The 27,550-nt window shown below is 47.6% G+C and overlaps 1 protein-coding gene across 9 annotated transcripts in view; it reads right to left on the reverse strand.

Annotated features, from left to right (window-relative positions):
• The window catches only part of Nipped-A (Transcription-associated protein Nipped-A), a 270,630-nt gene that overhangs the window by 37,633 nt on the left and 205,447 nt on the right, over positions 1-27,550 (reverse strand). For all 9 annotated transcript variants that reach the window (XM_077657537.1, XM_077657536.1, XM_077657532.1 and 6 more), the window contains 5 exons: positions 24,837-24,926; positions 23,000-23,093; positions 22,358-22,465; positions 14,143-14,367; positions 13,810-14,025 (listed from right to left, as the gene is read on the reverse strand). In XM_077657537.1, coding sequence (XP_077513663.1) covers positions 13,810-14,025; positions 14,143-14,367; positions 22,358-22,465; positions 23,000-23,093; positions 24,837-24,926 — 733 coding nt within the window. The remainder of the gene's footprint in view (positions 1-13,809; positions 14,026-14,142; positions 14,368-22,357; positions 22,466-22,999; positions 23,094-24,836; positions 24,927-27,550) is intronic.

Below are 27,550 nucleotides of genomic sequence, written 5' to 3' on the forward strand. Positions count from 1 at the left end.
TTGGCTTGGACCAGCGAAAATCTTCACTACATCAGTTCTTGGTGATGGCATGGCTCTGACTACGCTCTCTGGCTGCTTACTATGAATGAAGTATTGGCTTGGACCAGCGAAAATCTTCACTACATCAGTTCTTGGTGATGGCATGGCCCTGACTACGCTCTCTGGCTGCTTACTATGAATGAAGTATTGGCTTGGACCAGCGAAAATCTTCACTACATCAGTTCTTGGTGATGGCATGGCCCTGACTACGCTCTCTGGCTGCTTACTATGAATGAAGTATTGGCTTGGACCAGCGAAAATCTTCACTACATCAGTTCTTGGTGATGGCATGGCCCTGACTACGCTCTCTGGCTGCTTACTATGAATGAAGTATTGGCTTGGACCAGCGAAAATCTTCACTACATCAGTTCTTGCGATGGCATGGCTTTGACTACGCTCTCTGGTTGCTTACTATGAATGAAGTATTGGCTTGGACCAGCGAAAATCTTCACTACATCAGTTCTTGGTGATGGCATGACCCTGACTACGCTCTCTGGCTGCTTACTATGAATGAAGTATTGGCTTGGACCAGCGAAAATCTTCACTACATCAGTTCTTGGTGATGGCATGGCTCTGACTACGCTCTCTGGCTGCTTACTATGAATGAAGTATTGGCTTGGACCAGCGAAAATCTTCACTACATCAGTTCTTGGTGATGGCATGGCCCTGACTACGCTCTCTGGCTGCTTACTAAGAATGAAGTATTAGCTTGGACCAGTGAAAATCTTCACTACATCAGATCTTGGTGATGGCATGGCTCTGACTACGCTCTCTGGCTGCTTACTATGAATGAAGTATTGGCTTGGACCAGCGAAAATCTTCACTACATCAGTTCTTGGTGATGGCATGGCCCTGACTACGCTCTCTGGCTGCTTACTAAGAATGAAGTATTAGCTTGGACCAGTGAAAATCTTCACTACATCAGTTCTTGGTGATGGCATGGCTCTGACTACGCTCTCTGGCTGCTTACTATGAATGAAGTATTGGCTTGGACCAGCGAAAATCTTCACTACATCAGTTCTTGGTGATGGCATGGCTCTGACTATGCTCTCTGGCTGCTTACTATGAATGAAGTATTGGCTTGGACCAGAGAAAATCTTCACTATATCAGTTCTTGGTGATGGCATGGCCCTGACTACGCTCTCTGGCTGCTTACTAAGAATGAAGTATTAGCTTGGACCAGCGAAAATCTTCACTATATCAGTTCTTGGTGATGGCATGGCTCTGACTGCGCTCTCTGGCTGCTTACTAAGAATGAAGTATTAGCTTGGACCAGCGAAAATCTTCACTATATCAAGTTCTTGGTGATGGCATGGCTCTGACTGCGCTCTCTGGCTGCTTACTAAGAATGAAGTATTAGCTTGGACCAGTGAAAATCTTCACTATATCAGTTCTTGGTGAAGGCATGGCTCTGACTGCGCTCTCTGGCTGCTTACGAATGAAGTATTAGCTTGGACCAGTGAAAATCTTCACTATATCAGTTCTTGGTGATGGCATGGCCCTGACTACGCTATCTGGCTGCTTACTAAGAATGAAGTATTAGCTTGGACCAGTGAAAATCTTCACTACATCAGTTCTTGGTGATGGCATGGCTCTGACTACGCTCTCTGGCTGCTTACTAAGAATGAAGTATTAGCTTGGACCAGCGAAAATCTTCACTATATCAGTTCTTGGTGATGGCATGGCCCTGACTACGCTCTCTGGCTGCTTACTAAGAACGAAGTATTAGCTTGGACCAGTGAAAATCTTCACTACATCAGTTCTTGGTGATGGCATGGCTCTGACTACGCTCTCTGGCTGCTTACTAAGAATGAAGTATTAGCTTGGACCAGAGAAAATCTTCACTACATCAGTTCTTGGTGATGACATGGCTCTGACTACGCTCTCTGGCTGCTTACTATGAATGAAGTATTGGCTTGGACCAGCGAAAATCTTCACTACATCAGTTCTTGGTGATGGCATGGCTCTGACTACGCTCTCTGGCTGCTTACTTTGAATGAAGTATTGGCTTGGACCAGCAAAAATCTTCACTACATCAGTTCTTGGTGATGGCATGGCCCTGACTACGCTCTCTGGCTGCTTACTATGAATGAAGTATTGGCTTGGACCAGCGAAAATCTTCACTACATCAGTTCTTGGTGATGGCATGGCTCTGACTACGCTCTCTGGCTGCTTACTATGAATGAAGTATTGGCTTGGACCAGCGAAAATCTTCACTACATCAGTTCTTGGTGATGGCATGGCCCTGACTACGCTCTCTGGCTGCTTACTATGAATGAAGTATTGGCTTGGACCAGCGAAAATCTTCACTACATCAGTTCTTGGTGATGGCATGGCCCTGACTACGCTCTCTGGCTGCTTACTATGAATGAAGTATTGGCTTGGACCAGAGAAAATCTTCACTATATCAGTTCTTGGTGATGGCATGGCTCTGACTACGCTCTCTGGCTACTTACTAAGAATGAAGTATTGGCTTGGACCAGCGAAAATCTTCACTACATCAGTTCTTGGTGATGGCATGGCTCTGACTACGCTCTCTGGCTGCTTACTAAGAATGAAGTATTAGCTTGGACCAGTGAAAATCTTCACTACATCAGTTCTTGGTGATGGCATGGCTCTGACTACGCTCTCTGGCTGCTTACTATGAATGAAGTATTGGCTTGGACCAGCGAAAATCTTCACTACATCAGTTCTTGGTGATGGCATGGCTCTGACTACGCTCTCTGGCTGCTTACTATGAATGAAGTATTGGCTTGGACCAGTGAAAATCTTCACTACATCAGTTCTTGGTGATGGCATGGCTCTGACTACGCTCTCTGGCTGCTTACTAAGAATGAAGTATTAGCTTGGACCAGTGAAAATCTTCACTACATCAGTTCTTGGTGATGGCATGGCTCTGACTACGCTCTCTGGCTGCTTACTATGAATGAAGTATTGGCTTGGACCAGAGAAAATCTTCACTATATCAGTTCTTGGTGATGGCATGGCCCTGACTACGCTCTCTGGCTGCTTACTATGAATGAAGTATTGGCTTGGACCAGTGAAAATCTTCACTACATCAGTTCTTGGTGATGGCATGGCCCTGACTACGCTCTCTGGCTACTTACTAAGAATGAAGTATTGGCTTGGACCAGCGAAAATCTTCACTACATCAGTTCTTGGTGATGGCATGGCCCTGACTACGCTCTCTGGCTGCTTACTATGAATGAAGTATTGGCTTGGACCAGTGAAAATCTTCACTACATCAGTTCTTGGTGATGGCATGGCCCTGACTACGCTCTCTGGCTACTTACTAAGAATGAAGTATTGGCTTGGACCAGCGAAAATCTTCACTACATCAGTTCTTGGTGATGGCATGGCCCTGACTACGCTCTCTGGCTGCTTACTATGAATGAAGTATTGGCTTGGACCAGCGAAAATCTTCACTACATCAGTTCTTGGTGATGGCATGGCCCTGACTACGCTCTCTGGCTACTTACTATGAATGAAGTATTGGCTTGGACCAGGAAAATCTTCACTTACATCAGTTCTTGGTGATGGCATGGCCCTGACTACGCTCTCTGGCTACTTACTAAGAATGAAGTATTGGCTTGGACCAGCGAAAATCTTCACTACATCAGTTCTTGGTGATGGCATGGCCCTGACTACGCTCTCTGGCTGCTTACTATGAATGAAGTATTGGCTTGGACCAGTGAAAATCTTCACTACATCAGTTCTTGGTGATGGCATGGCCCTGACTACGCTCTCTGGCTACTTACTAAGAATGAAGTATTGGCTTGGACCAGCGAAAATCTTCACTACATCAGTTCTTGGTGAATGGCATGGCCCTGACTACGCTCTCTGGCTGGCTTACTATGAATGAAGTATTGGCTTGGACCAGAGAAAATCTTCACTATATCAGTTCTTGGTGATGGCATGGCCCTGACTACGCTCTCTGGCTACTTACTAAGAATGAAGTATTGGCTTGGACCGGCGAAAATCTTCACTACATCAGTTCTTGGTGATGGCATGGCCCTGACTACGCTCTCTGGCTGCTTACTATGAATGAAGTATTGGCTTGGACCAGTGAAAATCTTCACTACATCAGTTCTTGGTGATGGCATGGCCCTGACTACGCTCTCTGGCTACTTACTAAGAATGAAGTATTGGCTTGGACCAGCGAAAATCTTCACTACATCAGTTCTTGGTGATGGCATGGCCCTGACTACGCTCTCTGGCTGCTTACTATGAATGAAGTATTGGCTTGGACCAGAGAAAATCTTCACTATATCAGTTCTTGGTGATGGCATGGCCCTGACTACGCTCTCTGGCTACTTACTAAGAATGAAGTATTGGCTTGGACCGGCGAAAATCTTCACTACATCAGTTCTTGGTGATGGCATGGCCCTGACTACGCTCTCTGGCTGCTTACTATGAATGAAGTATTGGCTTGGACCAGTGAAAATCTTCACTACATCAGTTCTTGGTGATGGCATGGCTCTGACTACGCTCTCTGGCTGCTTACTATGAATGAAGTATTAGCTTGGACCAGTGAAAATCTTCACTACATCAGTTCTTGGTGATGGCATGGCCCTGACTACGCTCTCTGGCTGCTTACTATGAATGAAGTATTGGCTTGGACCAGCGAAAATCTTCACTACATCAGTTCTTGGTGATGGCATGGCCCTGACTACGCTCTCTGGCTGCTTACTATGAATGAAGTATTAGGCTTGGACCAGTGAAAATCTTCACTACATCAGTTCTTGGTGATGGCATGGCTCTGACTACGCTCTCTGGCTGCTTACTATGAATGAAGTATTTGGCTTGGACCAGCGAAAATCTTCACTACATCAGTTCTTGGTGATGGCATGGCCCTGACTACGCTCTCTGGCTGCTTACTAAGAATGAAGTATTGGCTTGGACCAGCGAAAATCTTCACTACATCAGTTCTTGGTGATGGCATGGCCCTGACTACGCTCTCTGGCTGCTTACTATGAATGAAGTATTGGCTTGGACCAGCGAAAATCTTCACTACATCAGTTCTTGGTGATGGCATGGCTCTGACTACGCTCTCTGGCTGCTTACTATGAATGAAGTATTGGCTTGGACCAGCGAAAATCTTCACTACATCAGTTCTTGGTGATGGCATGGCCCTGACTACGCTCTCTGGCTGCTTACTATGAATGAAGTATTGGCTTGGACCAGCGAAAATCTTCACTACATCAGTTCTTGGTGATGGCATGGCCCTGACCTACGCTCTCTGGCTGCTTACTATGAATGAAGTATTGGCTTGGACCAGCGAAAATCTTCACTTCATCAGTTCTTGGTGATGGCATGGCCCTGACTACGCTCTCTGGCTGCTTTCTATGAATGAAGTATTGGCTTGGACCAGCGAAAATCTTCACTACATCAGTTCTTGGTGATGGCATGGCCCTGACTACGCTCTCTGGCTGCTTACTATGAATGAAGTATTGGCTTGGACCAGCGAAAATCTTCACTACATCAGTTCTTGGTGATGGCATGGCCCTGACTACGCTCTCTGGCTGCTTACTATGAATGAACTATTGGCTTGGACCAGCGAAAATCTTCACTACATCAGTTCTTGGTGATGGCATGGCTCTGACTACGCTCTCTGGCTGCTTACTATGAATGAAGTATTGGCTTGGACCAGCGAAAATCTTCACTACATCAGTTCTTGGTGATGGCATGGCCCTGACTACGCTCTCTGGCTGCTTACTATGAATGAAGTATTGGCTTGGACCAGCGAAAATCTTCACTACATCAGTTCTTGGTGATGGCATGGCCCTGACTATGCTCTCTGGCTGCTTACTATGAATGAAGTATTGGCTTGGACCAGCGAAAATCTTCACTACATCAGTTCTTGGTGATGGCATGGCCCTGACTACGCTCTCTGGCTGCTTACTATGAATGAAGTATTGGCTTGGACCAGCGAAAATCTTCACTACATCAGTTCTTGGTGATGGCATGGCCCTGACTACGCTCTCTGGCTGCTTACTATGAATGAAGTATTGGCTTGGACCAGCGAAAATCTTCACTACATCAGTTCTTGGTGATGGCATGGCCCTGACTAACGCTCTCTGGCTGCTTACTATGAATGAAGTATTGGCTTGGACCAGAGAAAATCTTCACTATATCAGTTCTTGGTGATGGCATGGCCCTGACTACGCTCTCTGGCTACTTACTAAGAATGAAGTATTGGCTTGGACCGGCGAAAATCTTCACTACATCAGTTCTTGGTGATGGCATGGCCCTGACTACGCTCTCTGGCTGCTTACTATGAATGAAGTATTGGCTTGGACCAGTGAAAATCTTCACTACATCAGTTCTTGGTGATGGCATGGCTCTGACTACGCTCTCTGGCTGCTTACTATGAATGAAGTATTAGCTTGGACCAGTGAAAATCTTCACTACATCAGTTCTTGGTGATGGCATGGCCCTGACTACGCTCTCTGGCTGCTTACTATGAATGAAGTATTGGCTTGGACCAGCGAAAATCTTCACTACATCAGTTCTTGGTGATGGCATGGCCCTGACTACGCTCTCTGGCTGCTTACTATGAATGAAGTATTAGCTTGGACCAGTGAAAATCTTCACTACATCAGTTCTTGGTGATGGCATGGCTCTGACTACGCTCTCTGGCTGCTTACTATGAATGAAGTATTGGCTTGGACCAGCGAAAATCTTCACTACATCAGTTCTTGGTGATGGCATGGCCCTGACTACGCTCTCTGGCTGCTTACTAAGAATGAAGTATTAGCTTGGACCAGTGAAAATCTTCACTACATCAGTTCTTGGTGATGGCATGGCTCTGACTACACTCTCTGGCTGCTTACTATGAATGAAGTATTGGCTTGGACCAGCGAAAATCTTCACTACATCAGTTCTTGGTGATGGCATGGCCCTGACTACGCTCTCTGGCTGCTTACTATGAATGAAGTATTGGCTTGGACCAGCGAAAATCTTCACTACATCAGTTCTTGGTGATGGCATGGCTCTGACTACGCTCTCTGGCTGCTTACTATGAATGAAGTATTGGCTTGGACCAGCGAAAATCTTCACTACATCAGTTCTTGGTGATGGCATGGCCCTGACTACGCTCTCTGGCTGCTTACTATGAATGAAGTATTGGCTTGGACCAGCGAAAATCTTCACTACATCAGTTCTTGGTGATGGCATGGCTCTGACTACGCTCTCTGGCTGCTTACTATGAATGAAGTATTGGCTTGGACCAGCGAAAATCTTCACTACATCAGTTCTTGGTGATGGCATGGCCCTGACTACGCTCTCTGGCTGCTTACTATGAATGAAGTATTGGCTTGGACCAGCGAAAATCTTCACTACATCAGTTCTTGGTGATGGCATGGCCCTGACTACGCTCTCTGGCTGCTTACTATGAATGAAGTATTGGCTTGGACCAGCGAAAATCTTCACTACATCAGTTCTTGGTGATGGCATGGCCCTGACTACGCTCTCTGGCTGCTTACTATGAATGAAGTATTGGCTTGGACCAGCGAAAATCTTCACTACATCAGTTCTTGGTGATGGCATGGCCCTGACTACGCTCTCTGGCTGCTTACTATGAATGAAGTATTGGCTTGGACCAGCGAAAATCTTCACTACATCAGTTCTTGGTGATGGCATGGCCCTGACTACGCTCTCTGGCTGCTTACTATGAATGAAGTATTGGCTTGGACCAGCGAAAATCTTCACTACATCAGTTCTTGGTGATGGCATGGCCCTGACTACGCTCTCTGGCTGCTTACTATGAATGAAGTATTGGCTTGGACCAGCGAAAATCTTCACTACATCAGTTCTTGGTGATGGCATGGCCCTGACTACGCTCTCTGGCTGCTTACTATGAATGAAGTATTGGCTTGGACCAGCGAAAATCTTCACTACATCAGTTCTTGGTGATGGCATGGCCCTGACTACGCTCTCTGGCTGCTTACTATGAATGAAGTATTGGCTTGGACCAGCGAAAATCTTCACTACATCAGTTCTTGGTGATGGCATGGCCCTGACTACGCTCTCTGGCTGCTTACTAAGAATGAAGTATTAGCTTGGACCAGTGAAAATCTTCACTACATCAGTTCTTGGTGATGGCATGGCTCTGACTACGCTCTCTGGCTGCTTACTATGAATGAAATATTGGCTTGGACCAGCGAAAATCTTCACTACATCAGTTCTTGGTGATGGCATGGCCCTGAACTACGCTCTCTGGCTGCTTACTATGAATGAAGTATTGGCTTGGACCAGCGAAAATCTTCACTACATCAGTTCTTGGTGATGGCATGGCTCTGACTACGCTCTCTGGCTGCTTACTATGAATGAAGTATTGGCTTGGACCAGCGAAAATCTTCACTACATCAGTTCTTGGTGATGGCATGGCCCTGACTACGCTCTCTGGCTGCTTACTATGAATGAAGTATTGGCTTGGACCAGCGAAAATCTTCACTACATCAGTTCTTGGTGATGGCATGGCTCTGACTACGCTCTCTGGCTGCTTACTATGAATGAAGTATTGGCTTGGACCAGCGAAAATCTTCACTACATCAGTTCTTGGTGATGGCATGGCCCTGACTACGCTCTCTGGCTGCTTACTATGAATGAAGTATTGGCTTGGACCAGCGAAAATCTTCACTACATCAGTTCTTGGTGATGGCATGGCCCTGACTACGCTCTCTGGCTGCTTACTATGAATGAAGTATTGGCTTGGACCAGCGAAAATCTTCACTACATCAGTTCTTGGTGATGGCATGGCCCTGACTACGCTCTCTGGCTGCTTACTATGAATGAAGTATTGGCTTGGACCAGCGAAAATCTTCACTACATCAGTTCTTGGTGATGGCATGGCTCTGACTACGCTCTCTGGCTGCTTACTATGAATGAAGTATTGGCTTGGACCAGCGAAAATCTTCACTACATCAGTTCTTGGTGATGGCATGGCCCTGACTACGCTCTCTGGCTGCTTACTATGAATGAAGTATTGGCTTGGACCAGCGAAAATCTTCACTACATCAGTTCTTGGTGATGGCATGGCCCTGACTACGCTCTCTGGCTGCTTACTATGAATGAAGTATTGGCTTGGACCAGCGAAAATCTTCACTACATCAGTTCTTGGTGATGGCATGGCTTTGACTACGCTCTCTGGTTGCTTACTATGAATGAAGTATTGGCTTGGACCAGCGAAAATCTTCACTACATCAGTTCTTGGTGATGGCATGGCCCTGACTACGCTCTCTGGCTGCTTACTATGAATGAAGTATTGGCTTGGACCAGCGAAAATCTTCACTACATCAGTTCTTGGTGATGGCATGGCTCTGACTACGCTCTCTGGCTGCTTACTATGAATGAAGTATTGGCTTGGACCAGCGAAAATCTTCACTACATCAGTTCTTGGTGATGGCATGGCCCTGACTACGCTCTCTGGCTGCTTACTAAGAATGAAGTATTAGCTTGGACCAGTGAAAATCTTCACTACATCAGATCTTGGTGATGGCATGGCTCTGACTACGCTCTCTGGCTGCTTACTATGAATGAAGTATTGGCTTGGACCAGCGAAAATCTTCACTACATCAGTTCTTGGTGATGGCATGGCCCTGACTACGCTCTCTGGCTGCTTACTAAGAATGAAGTATTAGCTTGGACCAGTGAAAGTCTTCACTACATCAGTTCTTGGTGATGGCATGGCTCTGACTACGCTCTCTGGCTGCTTACTATGAATGAAGTATTGGCTTGGACCAGCGAAAATCTTCACTACATCAGTTCTTGGTGATGGCATGGCTCTGACTATGCTCTCTGGCTGCTTACTATGAATGAAGTATTGGCTTGGACCAGAGAAAATCTTCACTATATCAGTTCTTGGTGATGGCATGGCCCTGACTACGCTCTCTGGCTGCTTACTAAGAATGAAGTATTAGCTTGGACCAGCGAAAATCTTCACTATATCAGTTCTTGGTGATGGCATGGCTCTGACTGCGCTCTCTGGCTGCTTACTAAGAATGAAGTATTAGCTTGGACCAGCGAAAATCTTCACTATATCAAGTTCTTGGTGATGGCATGGCTCTGACTGCGCTCTCTGGCTGCTTACTAAGAATGAAGTATTAGCTTGGACCAGTGAAAATCTTCACTATATCAGTTCTTGGTGAAGGCATGGCTCTGACTGCGCTCTCTGGCTGCTTACGAATGAAGTATTAGCTTGGACCAGTGAAAATCTTCACTATATCAGTTCTTGGTGATGGCATGGCCCTGACTACGCTATCTGGCTGCTTACTAAGAATGAAGTATTAGCTTGGACCAGTGAAAATCTTCACTACATCAGTTCTTGGTGATGGCATGGCTCTGACTACGCTCTCTGGCTGCTTACTAAGAATGAAGTATTAGCTTGGACCAGCGAAAATCTTCACTATATCAGTTCTTGGTGATGGCATGGCCCTGACTACGCTCTCTGGCTGCTTACTAAGAACGAAGTATTAGCTTGGACCAGTGAAAATCTTCACTACATCAGTTCTTGGTGATGGCATGGCTCTGACTACGCTCTCTGGCTGCTTACTAAGAATGAAGTATTGGCTTGGACCAGCGAAAATCTTCACTACATCAGTTCTTGGTGATGGCATGGCTCTGACTACGCTCTCTGGCTGCTTACTATGAATGAAGTATTGGCTTGGACCAGCGAAAATCTTCACTACATCAGTTCTTGGTGATGGCATGGCTCTGACTACGCTCTCTGGCTGCTTACTATGAATGAAGTATTGGCTTGGACCAGCGAAAATCTTCACTACATCAGTTCTTGGTGATGGCATGGCTCTGACTACGCTCTCTGGCTGCTTACTATGAATGAAGTATTGGCTTGGACCAGAGAAAATCTTCACTACATCAGTTCTTGGTGATGACATGGCTCTGACTACGCTCTCTGGCTGCTTACTATGAATGAAGTATTGGCTTGGACCAGCGAAAATCTTCACTACATCAGTTCTTGGTGATGGCATGGCTCTGACTACGCTCTCTGGCTGCTTACTATGAATGAAGTATTGGCTTGGACCAGCGAAAATCTTCACTACATCAGTTCTTGGTGATGGCATGGCTCTGACTACGCTCTCTGGCTGCTTACTATGAATGAAGTATTGGCTTGGACCAGCGAAAATCTTCACTACATCAGTTCTTGGTGATGGCATGGCTCTGACTACGCTCTCTGGCTGCTTACTAAGAATGAAGTATTGGCTTGGACCAGCGAAAATCTTCACTACATCAGTTCTTGGTGATGGCATGGCTCTGACTACGCTCTCTGGCTGCTTACTATGAATGAAGTATTGGCTTGGACCAGCGAAAATCTTCACTACATCAGTTCTTGGTGATGGCATGGCTCTGACTACGCTCTCTGGCTGCTTACTATGAATGAAGTATTGGCTTGGACCAGCGAAAATCTTCACTACATCAGTTCTTGGTGATGGCATGGCTCTGACTACGCTCTCTGGCTGCTTACTATGAATGAAGTATTGGCTTGGACCAGAGAAAATCTTCACTACATCAGTTCTTGGTGATGACATGGCTCTGACTACGCTCTCTGGCTGCTTACTATGAATGAAGTATTGGCTTGGACCAGCGAAAATCTTCACTACATCAGTTCTTGGTGATGGCATGGCTCTGACTACGCTCTCTGGCTGCTTACTATGAATGAAGTATTGGCTTGGACCAGCGAAAATCTTCACTACATCAGTTCTTGGTGATGGCATGGCCCTGACTACGCTCTCTGGCTGCTTACTATGAATGAAGTATTGGCTTGGACCAGCGAAAATCTTCACTACATCAGTTCTTGGTGATGGCATGGCCCTGACTACGCTCTCTGGCTGCTTACTATGAATGAAGTATTGGCTTGGACCAGCGATAATCTTCACTACATCAGTTCTTGGTGATGGCATGGCCCTGACTACGCTCTCTGGCTGCTTACTATGAATGAAGTATTGGCTTGGACCAGCGAAAATCTTCACTACATCAGTTCTTGGTGATGGCATGGCTCTGACTACGCTCTATGGCTGCTTACTATGAATGAAGTATTGGCTTGGACCAGCGAAAATCTTCACTATATCAATTCTTGATGATGGCATGGCTCTGACTGTGCTCTCTGGCTGCTTACTAAGCATGAAGTGTTGGTTTATAAAAGAGGCACTCAGAAATACCTTACATCCTGCTCTTATCATCCCTTTGTATGATAATTTTTTGCAGTTATGGCATGTTATCACGTCTTCAACTGCATTTATGTCTTGTGGAAGTAGGGCATTTACAGGAATGCAACGCAGCTATGAAAATAAAGTTTGATTCCATGCGAAAACCAAACCTTTGCATGCTCACGGCATCTACTTCCGTGTCCTCAGCGTCATTTAAGAGGCAGTAGTTAAGGAATGCATGTGACACAGTCTATCACATCACGGCGGACGCAGTGCCGCCCTGCCTCCCCTCCTCGTCACTGCTTCCCCAAGCTTTGCACTGCCATGCTACACCTTTTGCTTCCCTTTTCTACTCCTTACTGCACTTTTCGTGCCTTTCCTTTCTGAGCGATCCGCGCCACCTTCTTTCTACATTCATAGCTAGTTTTACTTATTCTGTGCTCGCCGCGCGCTTTGCCTCGCGGCATCGTCTTCAAAAAGTTGGTTTCTCCTCACGGCTATTGAGCTTGGCGGTGAAGCCACCTCAAAAAGCGCCGTTTTAGCGTATTCGGGATCTATTTGCCTCGCGATCCTAGACTTTGCGCGTACCGCGGTGTCATCATTCCGCGGGAAGTACGTCTCCACGTCCAGACGCTTTTTACTATAGCCATTTCTCCGAAAAAATCTTTACCATAGCCCCTCCCCCAAGAAATGTAGAGTCGTCTGTGGAAGGAGACATGGAACCACAGCTTCATTTCACTATATTCGGGTTTCTAGTATAACAGAGCTTACTATAGCGAAGTTCTACTGTAAAACGTAACGACAGCTTCAAAGAGATCCTGGCTACATTTGCCGTCATCGTTGCTACCCCGGATATGCTGTGAAGTTTCTTTCGCACTAAAGGAAACACAAGCGTAGATGGAGAAGCTCATCAGATCTTGAGCCAACAGGTGCTGACCAGCCTTTATAAGAAGTGAAAGTGCCAATAAATGCCTTCATACCACACTCTCTTTCCAAAGTCTGGATGGCTTCGGATCCTGTCTTGTTCAAATAATAGGTTTTTACCCCACATTTTGAGAAAATATATGAATCAGGTTCAGCTGTATTTGTTTATGTATTACAAATATTGCAGGCAGCAGTGCCGTCCAAGCAGGAGAGCGTTATGCCTGGTGCAGCGACAAAAAATTCATGAAGGAATTCAAATTAGAACATTCAAAAATCAATGTTGGCAGAAAGTTTCACGCTTCAGCTGTGAGTGGGGAAAAAAAAAAAGACCCATAGAAAAGCCTGGCACTCACGAAGTACAGGCAGATAAAAATACAGTGGTTAATGATAGCTGACCTGTGTTCCATGGAGGAAAGGTAAATTTCATGCAGTAAGCCCATTCCATTGTGATGGACCAAATAGAGCAGTTGTAGTCCAGCAATCTTTTGATATACACACCTAGCATGCTCAACCATCGTTTTGGGCAGACTTCCAATGTACAGCTACGACAGCTGTGGTATGTTGCTTCCTACTGAAACAATACTAGCCACTTCTTTCAAATCCTGCTCAACAAGAATATGGCAGTGACCGATACTTGCACCTAGATTCCTGCCCAATCTAGAGCCCCGTGAAAGAAACCCACCTGCTTGCGGAAGGTCCAGTAATGGGTGGGTGCCTGGAAGGTGGCCAGGGCCCAGTCCCGGAGCAGGGTGCGAGGCACCATGGTGGCCTGCACGTCCTTGAGGATGTCCCTCAGCACCTGGTGGCTCGCCTGCGATCCCCGTGCTTGCACTGCAGCCAGCCGCTCGTAGTAGCGGCCCACAGGTGCGTCGTGCTCTACTCCCCGTTGGCCACACCTCTGCAGTAGGAGAAAGGAAGCGTGCACTTAAGGGGAGACGCAGATCTTAAAATGAAAATGTTTATTATTAGAGGCATAGTGTTGAAATTAGGTGTGTTCCTCCCTGCCCCAGCACACCTGCTTGTAGATGTGGAGGAGGGAGACTGAGGCCGGGTTGTCCTCGACCAGGCGCATCTGGGGGCTGACAGCCACCACACGGGGCACGGCCAGGTGCAGGAAGCGGCGGGCCGTCTCCTTCTGCTTGTCCAGCTGGTGGTTGAGCATGCGCAGCAGCTGAAGCACCCGCTCCTCTCGCCGCGCGTCGCTCAGGCACGCGTCGTTCACCACCAGGTACGGGTAGATCTGCACCAACCACCATCGCGCAAAGATGATCAACACACAGGCCGAAAATGTTTACCCTGTTTCGATACTGGACCAGCGTTGTCATTAAACATAGATTCAATCTAGTCTTTAAATGTTTTGCCGTGTTACTTACAGCAGACAGACAACATTTCTAAATCGCTACGTGGCATACACTGTAGGCCTAAAAGGGCAGAGAGACCGAAGTTTCCTTAGCATGTTTCTGCTTTAGAATTATGCGTAAATATGAATAACTGTGTGGAATTCACCTATGGTCAGTAAATAATGTATAACAAAATTTTATTTTCCAATGCAGTTTTGGTTTCAGTAGCCGAACGATGGCTGCGACGTCACAAGCGAGTATCAGATAAATGTGAAGCACACAAAAACTTCAACATAAAGTCAAAGCACATTAATTCAAACTTCAAGAAACCGGGAAAAATGTCTGCATAGTCGAGTGACCCCTAAAAAACTATCAAGAAACTGCTTGCATTGCGGCAACTTTATATGGTGAAATACTGAACATTGGTCGTCTGATTCTGAAATAAGAACACCACGGCAGTGATTATTTTTTATGTTCCCACCAATGCTTTATTGTGTGCATACCATCAACTGCTCCAAAATCGTAATGGCCTCCCGCAGCCTTCACGGTGCGATGCGGTGGAGCTCCCCCGCTACCGCATCACACCCAATGCGAATGATGCCATAACAATGGGCACATCGACGAGCAAGAGCCCGCAGTTTCGGTGGGCTGGCAGAATGGAACCACGCAGGTGGAAGAGAAGAAAACAGCCCACCAGAGCTGAAGTGGCAAGAGAAAAAAACTGGCTGTGGTTTAGCTCTGGTTAAACCTAGTAGGTACCGAGAGCTACAGGCCGACTACGCTTACGCTTCACTGTGGTTAAGCGATGTACAGTTGGGCCCACATATAATGGCCCCACTTAAGACTAACTTTCGATTATAACGAACGAGACCTACGCGACCATCAAAATATGGCACAAAATCACACGTATAACGAACGCCATTAAGCCCTGCTGATCGATTACAGCGAACAGACGGTGTAAACCCAGCGCCGCGATGCGAGATAACCTGCCTCCGACCGCTTTGTGCGCCTGGTGAGCGGCATGTTTTCCCCGAGCCTCATCGCAGGCGAACTTTCCGCCCCGTTTCGTGCAGCTCTCAAGTGAGCTACCCTTTCTCTGCCGATGTGCCTTCCCAGATCGCCTTCCCCGCCCCTCCTCGCAACTCTGCTGTCCTCTCCTCACTCTCTTGCAAATCCGTGCATGGCCTCCGCGGTTAACAGCACTGCCGCCCGCACTGATCTCGGAGGCCACACTCCGTGAAGTAAGCCTTTTGTGGGAGCCAAGAGGTGGCTGCACTGATGCTCACGGACGCCTCTCATTGGCCTTTCCGCTGGCGCTGCGGCTGTGTGTCTGTATATCTTTAGCTTGATTGCTGCTTGTGCACGTTGCAAGTCCACGCTATCGCGCGCTTTTGTCACTCTTGTTGCGGTGCAGACGTTTCGTTGGCTTCATTCAAATCTAAGGCCCTGGTTGTAATTCGGGATGGCGACGAGAACACCTTGCCCATTTCCATTGTGTTCAGCGGTAGAGATGATGAAAGCGGCCTGGGCAGAGGTGGCGGCCACTTGCTTGCAGAACTGCTTCCGCAAGGCCGACACAGTGTCTGATGCCCAGCCTGATGCTTCGGAAGATGACCAGCCCGGCGGCGATTTGTGGCAGCGTGTCGTCGACTCCGACATGGGGGGTCATGACACTGGTTGGAAACATTTTGTTTCTGTTGATGACGAAGCCGACACCGCGGAACCGTGCATGGACGACGGAATCGTTCCTGAAGTGCGGGACGTGAGTGACGCAGAGGATGAAACTTCGGAGCCAGCACCCATAAGCACGCCTGTAGCAATGGGCTACATAGAGAGCCTCAGACAACTTGTCTATGCCAAGGGCCTCGGCAAAGAGCACGCTTCTCCTTTAAATATGCTGGAAACCTCCCTCATCAGATCTGCGGTGCAAAAACAGACGTCCGTCACAAACTTTTTTACAAAGAAAAAATTTTGTGTTTTGACAAGCAACTGTCATTAAATGTGGTGCACTTACTACGAACTTCAGGATGTAACGAACGGATGCCGCATGACGCTTATGTTCGTTATAAGCAGGCTCGACTGTAATGCTACTGATGATTTACTTGGCTCATCTATGCTTGTTTCGTTCCAACGCTGAAGTCTGGCATCGTTCAGAGGCGCCAAACTTGGCACGTCATCTTCTACCATCATGGATTCACTGTCGGAGGCTAAGTGAACTCGTTTAGCCGCATCGTCATTACGATGCTTATTGAGATGTTTGACACATTCTTCGGTCTTTTTGGCATGCTGTCTCGTCCATGTTTCGTTCCGATGCTGAAGTCTGGCTTCTTTCAGCCTAGTCGACTCATCGTTCTCCATAACGGCCGAAGCACAAGGCAGCATTTCTTCGGCGCCGCGTCAGCGTGTGGGCTACTGTCGTCGCTGGAGGCGAAAATTCGGCGCTTGGAGCAAGGCGACGCAGGGAGACGCAGATATCTGGCGAGGCCAGATCTCAGCATAGTCGCCAGAAATACCTCGTAGGTGGGGATTGGTGGGGCCAAAAGCTGCGGCTCGTTTCCGCGAAGGCAGCAGCGCCCCTTTTGTACCCTTCCTATGTCCCCCTTGAACTCACATAAGGTTCCCGTCGCCGCTGAATTAGCTACGGACAGGGGATAATTGAGAGGCTTTACCCACGATGTCTCCCCACCCCCGTATGGAGATGCCAGTTCGTATGCCCTCAGGTGTTTGGTCGACCTCTCCTGCGGGCTCCAAGCGACGATGCTGGCAGACGAGACGCTGATGCGACGCCCAACAAACGCTGCGGCTTGCCTCCCGCTACGCCGAACCGTGTGTATATACACATTGCGACAGCCCCTTTCCCTCTACTACGCATGCGCACAACTGGCGAGGCGAGCAGCGTCTGCTCCATGACGATTGCAAGGGCGGAGCGACGTCATGCCGGATGGCGCACTGAGCGGTGCGACCACAGCCGAGGTGCAACCACGGCGAAAGTGCGACCATGTTGAACGGGCGAAGTGGCTACAGTAATGTAGCTCTCGCTACAAAAAAGGCAAAAACCAGTGACGCATCAATCAACATCTGAAGCAGTGATTAGCTGCATTAGGTTTGCTGGATGACACTGGCTGGTAGAGCTACCCTCACTTGCAGGCTGGTGCGAAGCTCAGAAAAGTGAAACAGAAACTACATGGTGGGACTGTTCTCAGAGACGGAACCATCCATTTTTCGTCACGATTGATGTCACACACGTCAGAGGTGCGTGAGCCAGCCAGCAACTTGGAACTCACATTTTGAGTAGGGCCATTTCGACGATCTCTTGCCACGCCAGTCATACCGTGACGTGCCCTCTCTTCGGGAAGCTGTTCGAATTAACTGGTGTGAGACCCGTAGTGTCCGATTTAGTGAGCGTCGGAGACTACACACTTATATGAGTGTTGGCCAGGACCGAGCCCGAAGTTCGAATTATCCGGATTTCAGAATTAATGAGCTTTTAGTGCAATAGCTCTTTGTCCAGTCGCTTTCGTCCCAGCTTTAGCAGCAGTTTAGCGCAAGAGTTGACATGAATTAAAATGACAAAGCAATGATAATATTGCAGCTTTTATATGCCCCACGTGATCTCATACTCACTTATGACATCGCAGCCATCGTTCAACAGCCTGAAAACTGAAACCGAAACTGCAAAGTAAAAGAAATTCAATTACAAATTGTTTATCGGGCACTGGCGAATTCCATGTGTTCATCCATGTTTACAAATGTCATACACATCATTCCAAAGCAAAAATACGCTCAAAAATTGTGTCTCCATCCCTGTGATGCAGAAGGCACTGAAAAACAGTGGCAAAGAGACACGCAGTGAACATCACTTCATGCACGTCGCGCTTTGCTGTGCAAACTGTGGTTTCGGAGTGCCAGAGATGCTGTGATGTGGCTGACAGGCCTGATTCAAATTATATCAGTACTGGTCGCACTATCCATTGCTCAGCAACGAAAGCTAGCACAGCAAGCTACTGGAGCGATCAATATTGGAGTCGACAAGCAACAGTCAGGTACAAGAGGTTGTAATTGCCGCGCCGCCATGTAGCCGCTAACACAGATACCCCCCCCCCACTACACTCGTTCACCGTAACGTTGGTTCATGTTGGTTCACCAAGGTTCACCCGTCCTCTCCGGCCTCACAAGGCATTTTACCCTCTCCACATCTCCTCCAAAAAGGCGGCACAGCCTCGTGGGTGCCTTGCTTGGTTGGCCATGTGGCCTGGCCGTGTGCAACTGTTGCAGATAGCAGACAGCCTCATTAAAGTTAAACCTCATCAACTCGGACTTCAAAGAACTGTAAAAAACTTCAGAGCTGTCGAAAGGTCAAATTATCAAATGGCCCAAAAAACGCCAAAAGCTGTTTGCACTGCACTAACGTTATCTGTGGCAAAACTGGGTGATGATCGTCTGCTTTCAACATGGATACAGCGAGGCAAAGATAATTTTTCCCAGTTTTGTCAAATGCTTTACTGTGCACACGCAGTTAGGAATACCGAAGCACGACTGCGCAAATGGTAAATACCTCTACGGCCTCTTTCACAGTGCAACATGGCAGCAGTGGAGCCTACTCACAAGTGGCCGCGCGTCATATAAGAGTAGCCTCTACCCACGGTGTAAGAATATATTTAGGTGCTGACGCTGCGCCTGGCAGTGCGACCAGATCTTGTTTGCTGCTCCTAGCGCTTCTCCTGAATGCGGACAGATGGCACCACGCAACGAAGCTTGTGTTGTTGCCGAGCTACAGTGGCCGTAATGCAGGTATTGCGGGATTGTTCAGTGCTGCGGCGTGTACGTATGCTTGTTTAAGTGCGGCAATGGGTTTTTGTAGCAAATGCTACACTGGCCACGAACTTGCGATTTCATTGTGGCGGTGCTCCAAGGAGGCACAGAGAAAGACCTTGAGCCGCTGCCTAGCAACCGCCGCAGCTGGGTGGACGCCACGCGCTCGCTGCGCCATCTGGTATGACGTCACATAGCACGCCTCGCCACGGAGCCGCCCTTACCCTTACCCGCCCTTACGCGCTTAACCGCTAACCAACGTATTCGGCGGCGGCATCTATGGGAGCCATTGAAACCCCCTGCACACTCACTGAATAAAAAAAAAAAAAAAAAACCTGTGTCAAGGTTTTTTTTTTAAAAAAAAAGGATGGGAATTGAACCACGGCCTTTGGCGTTCGAGGCGGAGACTCTGCTGCTCCGCCACGACGGCTGAAGATTTAATCATGAATAAAGGCGCATCTAGTGAATGCACGGGTTTCATATAAACTCTTCCGATCCAGAAGTCGCTGCGCTTTCGCTACGTATATCCTGGCCTAACACAGCTAGGCCATCAGCAATTTTTTTTTTTATATGCACAGAAAAGCTCATCCAAATTAACGAGCATACATCATCATAGGCTTACATGGGCGTTAGTTGAAACCACGCTGGCCAGCCGAATTGGCAAGGTTTTACTGTAACTTCTACCGGTCACTTCCAGTACAACTTATTGTATGTCATTCCGTTTGTTCAACTTCATGAGCATCCGGTGTTTACATGAATCAACATCTCTAAAAAATCTTCTTTACCAGCCGCGATACAAGAGTGGAATCAGCTTCCCGAACATGTCGTCAAATGTGATCCCACTAGATTCAATGAGCACCTAACATGTCATCTTATACTATAAAAATGTTGCTGTCACTTCCTTGTCAGAACAGCACCTTCTTCATTTCAGCTACAACTTTCTTAATGAGAGCTTCTGATCGATTACTGCTTCAGTTTTGACCATTTATCCATGTTAAATGTACGTTCTAATCCCCTCCCTTATGTAATGCTCCACACAGGGCCTTTAGGTGTGTAATACAGTAGGGCTATTTTTTTAACCTACACTTCGTGCAAGCTGGTGCAGGCGAGTGGAGGGCGGGGCTAAAGCTATAACGTAAAGGCGCTGCTCTCGACAGCACGAGCGTCAGCCAATAGCGTGATACCGATCGTCACCGTCCTCGGGAGCAGACGACAAGTTCTGAATGTTTGGGTCGTCGTTATATGCTATAAGATGAAATATGAAATATATACTGCAAAACATTTTTGCATGGCATTTATTAGGGTTGAGAAATGCAAAGGACATTTTTGTTTCCCCTCAAATGGAGCGCAACACACAAACCAGTCTGCTCAGCAGATGCATGGAGCGTACCACGCAGCTGTCACTGAATTTCTTGCACAGTAAGTCGGATGAAGGGTCGATGACGAGTTCCTCATGCGAAACACAAAGCACCCATGCTTCTGTCGTGACTACAGCGTTATGCGCCATGTTGAAATTGAAACCGGCATTCCGTGGCATGTGGGTGCGACTTTCGATGGCTGTTTCTCGGCTCTCAGCCAGCGGGCTGACCGACCGCTTTGAGACGCCGCCGTATTAAGTGAAAGACAATACTGTAAGCGTAGGGAGTTTCGCACCAACATACATACATACGGAGATTACCATGTATGCAAATATGCACTAAAATATGCACTTTCAGTCGTGCAAGCGATTTCAGCTTCGTCTAAGGTAAGGCTGCCACTGTCTTAGCGGCATGGGTACACCGCCACAATGCTACCATCGCCCTCGCGGATGAACTTCACGGACTTGCGAAGCTGCACTGCAACCTCTGGCGGCATTTAACATCAGAAAGTAACGTTGTGCATTTCAAATGCGCGCCTTCTTTTTTCGTCTGCTAGCCTACACCTCCAAAGAAAGTGGTGTAGAAAGTGTAGTTTTCGTTCTACACTACGCGTAAAAGAAATGCGTCCGTGTAGGTTGGCGGAGCTACACTTTTGCTACACTGGCAAAAAAAAATGAAACCATGCTACAATGGCTACACTAGCGTAGCCAGTGTAGGTAAAAAAAAAAATGACCCTAGTAAAACGTCGTTGATACGTTTCCCGTTCATACGATTTCCCGGTTCGTACGCTCAAAATCGCGGACATTAAAAATGTCCTATAGAGTTACACCGCATTTTTCCTGGTTAATACGTTCCGGGAAAACAGTCTCCCGGCTACTACGTTTAAAATTTCGACAAATTGTGGTCGTATAATACGTTTATTAACCAACCGCACATGTGAAAACATACAAGTGGGCCGAACGTGAGGGCACGCGACACGTTTTTTGCTGCAGTCACCCGCCGTGGTGGCTTCTCTGCAGTGCTTTGATGCAACGAGGCGAAGCACCACCACCATGAAGAACAAAGAATAAAAACTGCGCGCTAGCATTCGCGACAGCCGTTTGTGCGGGGACGCGATACGAAGAGGAGAAACGCTGAGGTTTTTTCGCGGCGTATAAGGGAACGGAGGCGAAGCTTCTACGAACTACAGCGATGAGCTTATATACGAACGGGCCCGGTCTGGAAAACACAGCTTATAAAACAGAAACACTGAGACAATCAGCCCCCGCGGGGGCTTTCCCACAATACTTGATAGCACATGGGCGAAGCATCCGAAAATTGCAAGGAAGAGATCTTGGTTACTTTCGTCATTGCCGTCGACGGACTGGATACATTACGAATTTCCTTCCACGCTAAAGACGGCGCGAACACGGACTGAATTCAGCGCGCACTGGAATGAGACCTGTTCAGCTCTTGTGCCAAGAAATGTCAATTGACATTTTTGTAACGTGAAATTGACAATAAATGTCTTTTGACCTCATTCAACAGGCACATTTCTCAGAATCAGGTGGTTTGGATCATACGCTTTTTTCCCGCAATTTTAAAAAAAACGTATCATTGAGGTTTTACTGTAAATGATGATGATGAGCCAGTACCGATGCTGAGTGCTGCATGTGCAATCCACACACTTTCCACACCCACATTCACATCCACACCTACAGCCTTGAGAGTCTGCACTCACCTTGCCATTCTGTCCGCGAATGTAGAGCCGTCGAGCAGCCGTGTTATGCTTCTGGACAATCTCCACCCGAGGCATGAACCGGGCAATGCGCACATAGTAGTGGTTGTGCTGCACAAGCAGTCGAGAGATGCGTGAGGAAGGCAGGCTTGAGAAACAAAAGGTAAGCCACTGACAGCTTCCAATAAACAATCACAGGGCATTCTTGATTATTGAAAAATTTTGAACAATAAGTAAAAAGAAAAACGTGAAAGGTAGTCAGCAGGCTCCTGCCCATGAGAATTCCTATAAGAGAGCAGAACCCTCGCGAGCAAATGCAGAATGAGAAGAAAAAGATCCTAAAGTGGGGCCTTTAAGGTAATAAAGTGAAGTTACCTGCCTACATACAGCAGGATTACTGCTAATGTCAGCATGGTCATTTGACATAGCTTTTGCACACAGTCTCATTAAAGAGTGCATTAAATTTACACAAAACACTGGAACTTTTTTAGTTTTTAGCAATGACACAAGACATTCAGAAAAAAGAAAATCTTGCTGTGCATACCCCCCCCCAATGCGCTTACCCAACACTTTGCCGGTGACTATTTGTGCCACCTATGATTTCATTCTAGAGACAAGCATAAGGCAGCGATGTGCGCCACCTACCTTGGGCAGGAGGAACTCGCCAGGCAGAGCAATGTCAGCTGTCTGCTGAGAGAAGTTGCTCAGGAACCGGCATTTGTCCTCAATTAGAATCGACCTGCAGGGGGGATGCAAATGCCTTGGCAAAATAGTCTTGAACCCTTTGGTTTACCAGTACCAGTTTCTCTACAGGGCTTCACTCACAAGAGTTTGATGGCAGTGAGCATATAATGAATGGCAGACAAGTTGCAACTGCCATTAAAGGGGTCACAAAAACTTGGCATGGAATATGGGCACTCTCTTGGGCTGGAGCAGAGTTTACCAGCAGCTTTTTGCTCTATGAGTATTCATTTATTGCTATCAGTAGCCCCAACATGCGATCACCTCCAACTGTGTGCTATCCTCACTGCTTTGTCATGGTGGCACGACTGAGCCGTCAGCACATTCTTAGGTCAAACTACAACACAAAGCACAATCACTGGCGTAGGAATCGATGGATGGCACGGCCGTACAGATTGCATTAAGCACCAAATCAAATGCTCCTCCTGAGAAATTAAAAAAGGTGCTCTAGAATTAATGCCTTGATTCAGGCTTTCGATATCAATATATGCCCTAAACCAGGGGGTCCTCAATCTTTTTGGCCCCGAGGGACCCCAGTGGCTTTTAAGTTAAAAGTCATACAGGTCCTACGACAGGCAAGATGATAATTTGACTAAGTTTATTACCATTCCTGTCTTAGAACCCAAGTTTAAAGGGTTTTGAAGTTGCCATTTCAGAAACAGGAAAAGAAACATTGTCTCGAATTTCGGAAATGGCACTTCAAAGCCTTCCAAGCTGGGTTTACACGGCCTCAAAGGATATTTATCGTATTTACTTTATTCTAATGCGCACCTTATTTCCACAAAAAATCGTCCAAAAATTATGTGCGCGTTAGAATCAAGTATGAAAATGAAACTACTACAGCAAGACCCTTTTTGTTCGTGTGGTAGTATCATTTTTCATACTCTATCCTAACGCGCATGTCCTATTTATAAGATTTTTTCCATACAAAACGGTGCGCGCTAGAAACAAATAAATACGGTGCGTCTTTCTTGCCCTGCTGGTGACACTTTGACTCACTCCCATTTGGGAGGAAATTTCACAAGTGGGCTTTCCCGCATATCACAGCTGCTCAAAACTCTTTTTGGGCAGTTAGGCAGGCGGAGCGACTGAAGCCAAAGCACACAGGGGCCCTCAGCACCTTTAAAGCTGTGCGGCCAACGTAGCTCTGTGCGCAAAAAGCGATCAGCGGAAGAGCCGTTAGGAGAAGCACCATTCGCACGGGCGTGGCGCGCAGTTTTATTTATTGAATGTTCCGCTGAACAACAGTTCGATAACTGTGAACAATACTGCTATAGTTTAGCATGGGATGAGCATGGGATGTTCAGAACATTCTGACAGTTCGATATAAGGAATAATTCAATATATCCGGGATAGACTGTACTGCCAAGTTAAATTACGGATGCAATGCTCGGCGAAACATGGCAAGAAAAAAGAAATTCACCAGAGATGTGCGGATATCAAATGTTATGAATACAACCACAGCTAACCCGACCTCGTCTAGGAAAGGCCAATTAACTGAAGAGCATCCTGCAGAGAATTAGTATTGATAATTGGGAAAATTAATACACCTTCACTATGATACAGCGCAATGAAGGGGGGCAGACAGGACATGAACAAGGCGCCTGTCCCATCAACTCCCCCCCACCGCGCGCACGCACACACACACACGCACACACACACACACACACACTCCACTGCACTGCACTGTTTGCACAAGAAACCCTGCAGAGTATGGCCATGCATGGCAGCACACACTCACTTGGGCAACAGCTTCGTCTTGGCTTCAAGGATCTTGATCCACTTCTTTAGCTTGTTGATCAGGTTGTGCAACTTCATGGCACCTGGCACACTGCACAAGACAGAAAAAATGAATCTTGCACACTCAGGAACTAGAACTGCCTTCCCACAAGGCCGCAGCAGCAACGGAACATGTTGCGTCGGCAGTGCACACAGACCTTCACAAGAGGATGACGCTGACAGCAAAACCAAAACTCAAGATGGGCGTGTCGTCCCCACTGCCCACGAGATGCTCGACATAATAGATGTAAAGGACCACTTTCACCGTAAATGATGGTATTTCCCTGTGAGTGGCATGCATTTTGGAGGACCCTTATTTAGAACCCTAGGAGAGTAATTCTGAAGTATCGATATCTCTATGTTACAAAGTGAACTGCAGATTTTACTGATTTCGTTAAATCTCTCTGAAAACCGAAAAATTCGCAAAAAGTTTATTTTTGGAAAGTGTATATTCCAGTAGTGTATGTTATAAACTACCTTTTCTGTAATTATCAATGTCTAATTCATCGTGAAAATATTGAAAGTTAAATATGTAACACGCTGCGGTGGCACCTGAGCCGCAAGCAAGCATCGAAAATGCCCCAACTACGCGCGTGCACCCTTCCTCTCCCACTGAACCGAGTGCCGCCATTTTGGTCCTGTTTTGTTCGCAAGTTCCTGCGCTTTTCTTTGCTGCCTGCGGTGGCGGTGGCAGCAGCATGCTCGAGGCGTGGCTAGCTTTTTATTTGGGGCCTAGCGGTGGCTTTCATGTTTCCCATGTCTCAAGTCCGAGGTTATGGTTGGACCAAGTGCGCACTCCTCGAGAACGCGGGGGAACGGGCGGCTGCTACTGGCTGCTGCGTTTGGAATTTGTGATAATTAAAATTTGGTTAATCAGTGCATGTCTAATTAGTAACTAAATTCAGTGCTGTGCTAAAATTTTTTAGGAAGAAAATTTAGAAGGGCCTTGTCATTGCCTGAGGTACCTATCAAGAAATTACCATAATGAATTTCACAGTGCCAGCACGTTCTGCCAATTCTCCAGGCCTTCCCCAAGGAACCCATGTAAACAACCTCAATATACTCGTGTAACTTGAGAACCAGTGGGCAAACTCTTTTAAACATGGTTGTTCTCCAAATGTTCATGCTGTGAGCCTACCCTGAATATTTCAAGAAGATACCTAGAGAAACAAAAAGTTTGTGTCCTCTCAACCTTCGAAGGCCATTTTTTTTCAAAATCAATTTTTTGCCTGGTGTGGCTGCTTAGTCAAGCCATATATCGGGAAACGCTTATCAGTATTTCATGGGGTTTCTTTTATTCCATACTTGAATAAATTCCTGAAGGCAAGACAAGCCCGTTTTTTCAACATATTGCTACGCTACTAACTACTCTAGTGGCGCCATACAGCGGCTAAACTGCATTTCCTGGCAGTTGGCAAGCCTTGAGCCATCTCGGGGCTAGATGCTTCGTCTTCATCTCTCGTGCTGCCTGCTGCCTTGCGCGTTCCAACGTCTTGTGCGTCTAATTAAAGCAAGTAAACCAGCCCTGCTTACACCAACCGTTTCTCAGTGACATATTTGGTGGAGGTGCTGGGTGACGGCCCATGTACGCTGACCTCGAGGACACCTTTGACGTCAGCTCTCAACGCGTGGCTACAACACCAGTCCACAAGGCGAGCCGCCGCCTGCGAGGCCTACAACCCGAGTTCGGCCAACTAACAGCGCCGGTAAGGGCCATGACATCCACCGCGGCTAGCCAGACAAGTCAGCACTCCGGGAATGCCCCGCCATTTGTCCTTCACGCACCTCGATCGCCGCCACCGTTCCACGGGGACAGGTTCGAGGACGTCGAAGACTGGTTGGTCAGCTTTGACCGAGTGGCGGGTACCAATGAGTGGGACGGCGAGCGCAAGCTGCGCAACGTCTACTTTGCGCTGCAGGACTCGGCCAAAACGTGGTTTGAGAACCACGAAGCTTCCTTTACCACCTGGGAGGCTTTTCGTCGAGAGCTGCTAGCGACATTTACCAGCAGCGAAAGAAAAGAGAAAGCGGAAATCGCCCTGCGCTCGAGATCACAGCAGCCGAACGAGGGCGTCGCGATGTTCATCGAGGACATGACCCAACTGTTCAATCGGGCCAACCCTGCTATGCCCGAAGCCCAGAAGGTACGCCACTTAATGCGTGGCGTAAAAGAGCAGCTGTTTGCCGGACTGGTCCGTGACCCGCCACGAACAGTGTCCGACTTCACCAAGGAGGCAATGAGTATCGAGCGCTCTTTACAGGAACGGGCGCCCACTACGGACGTCAGGCTACTGTAGCAGCCGCTTCCCAGTCCCAGTACACGCCTACGTCGCTGCCCGCCGAGGACCTTCGGGAGCTTGTAAGAAGCCTGGTGCGTGAGGAACTGGCGAAACTTCGCTTTGAAGCTCCACAGGTCAGCGTCGCTGCCGTTACGGACGTGGTCCGCGAAGAAATCCGACGAGTTGTGCAGCCACCCCCCCGCTCCACACCCGGCGCCCTCCGTTATGACGTACAGCGAGGCGCTACGAAGTCCCGGGCCAGCGATGCATGCCTTTTCCCCCATCGCTCCTGTGCAATACCTGCAGGAGCCAATCGCAACAGCACCCTCCGCGCCGCAGGAGTTCAGGCCCCCCATGAGCAAAGCGCACGTTTGGAGTACGCCAAACAATCGGCCGC

The sequence above is a fragment of the Amblyomma americanum genome, chromosome 3 (assembly GCF_052857255.1).
Source record: "Amblyomma americanum isolate KBUSLIRL-KWMA chromosome 3, ASM5285725v1, whole genome shotgun sequence".
Lineage (NCBI taxonomy): Eukaryota > Metazoa > Arthropoda > Arachnida > Ixodida > Ixodidae > Amblyomma > Amblyomma americanum.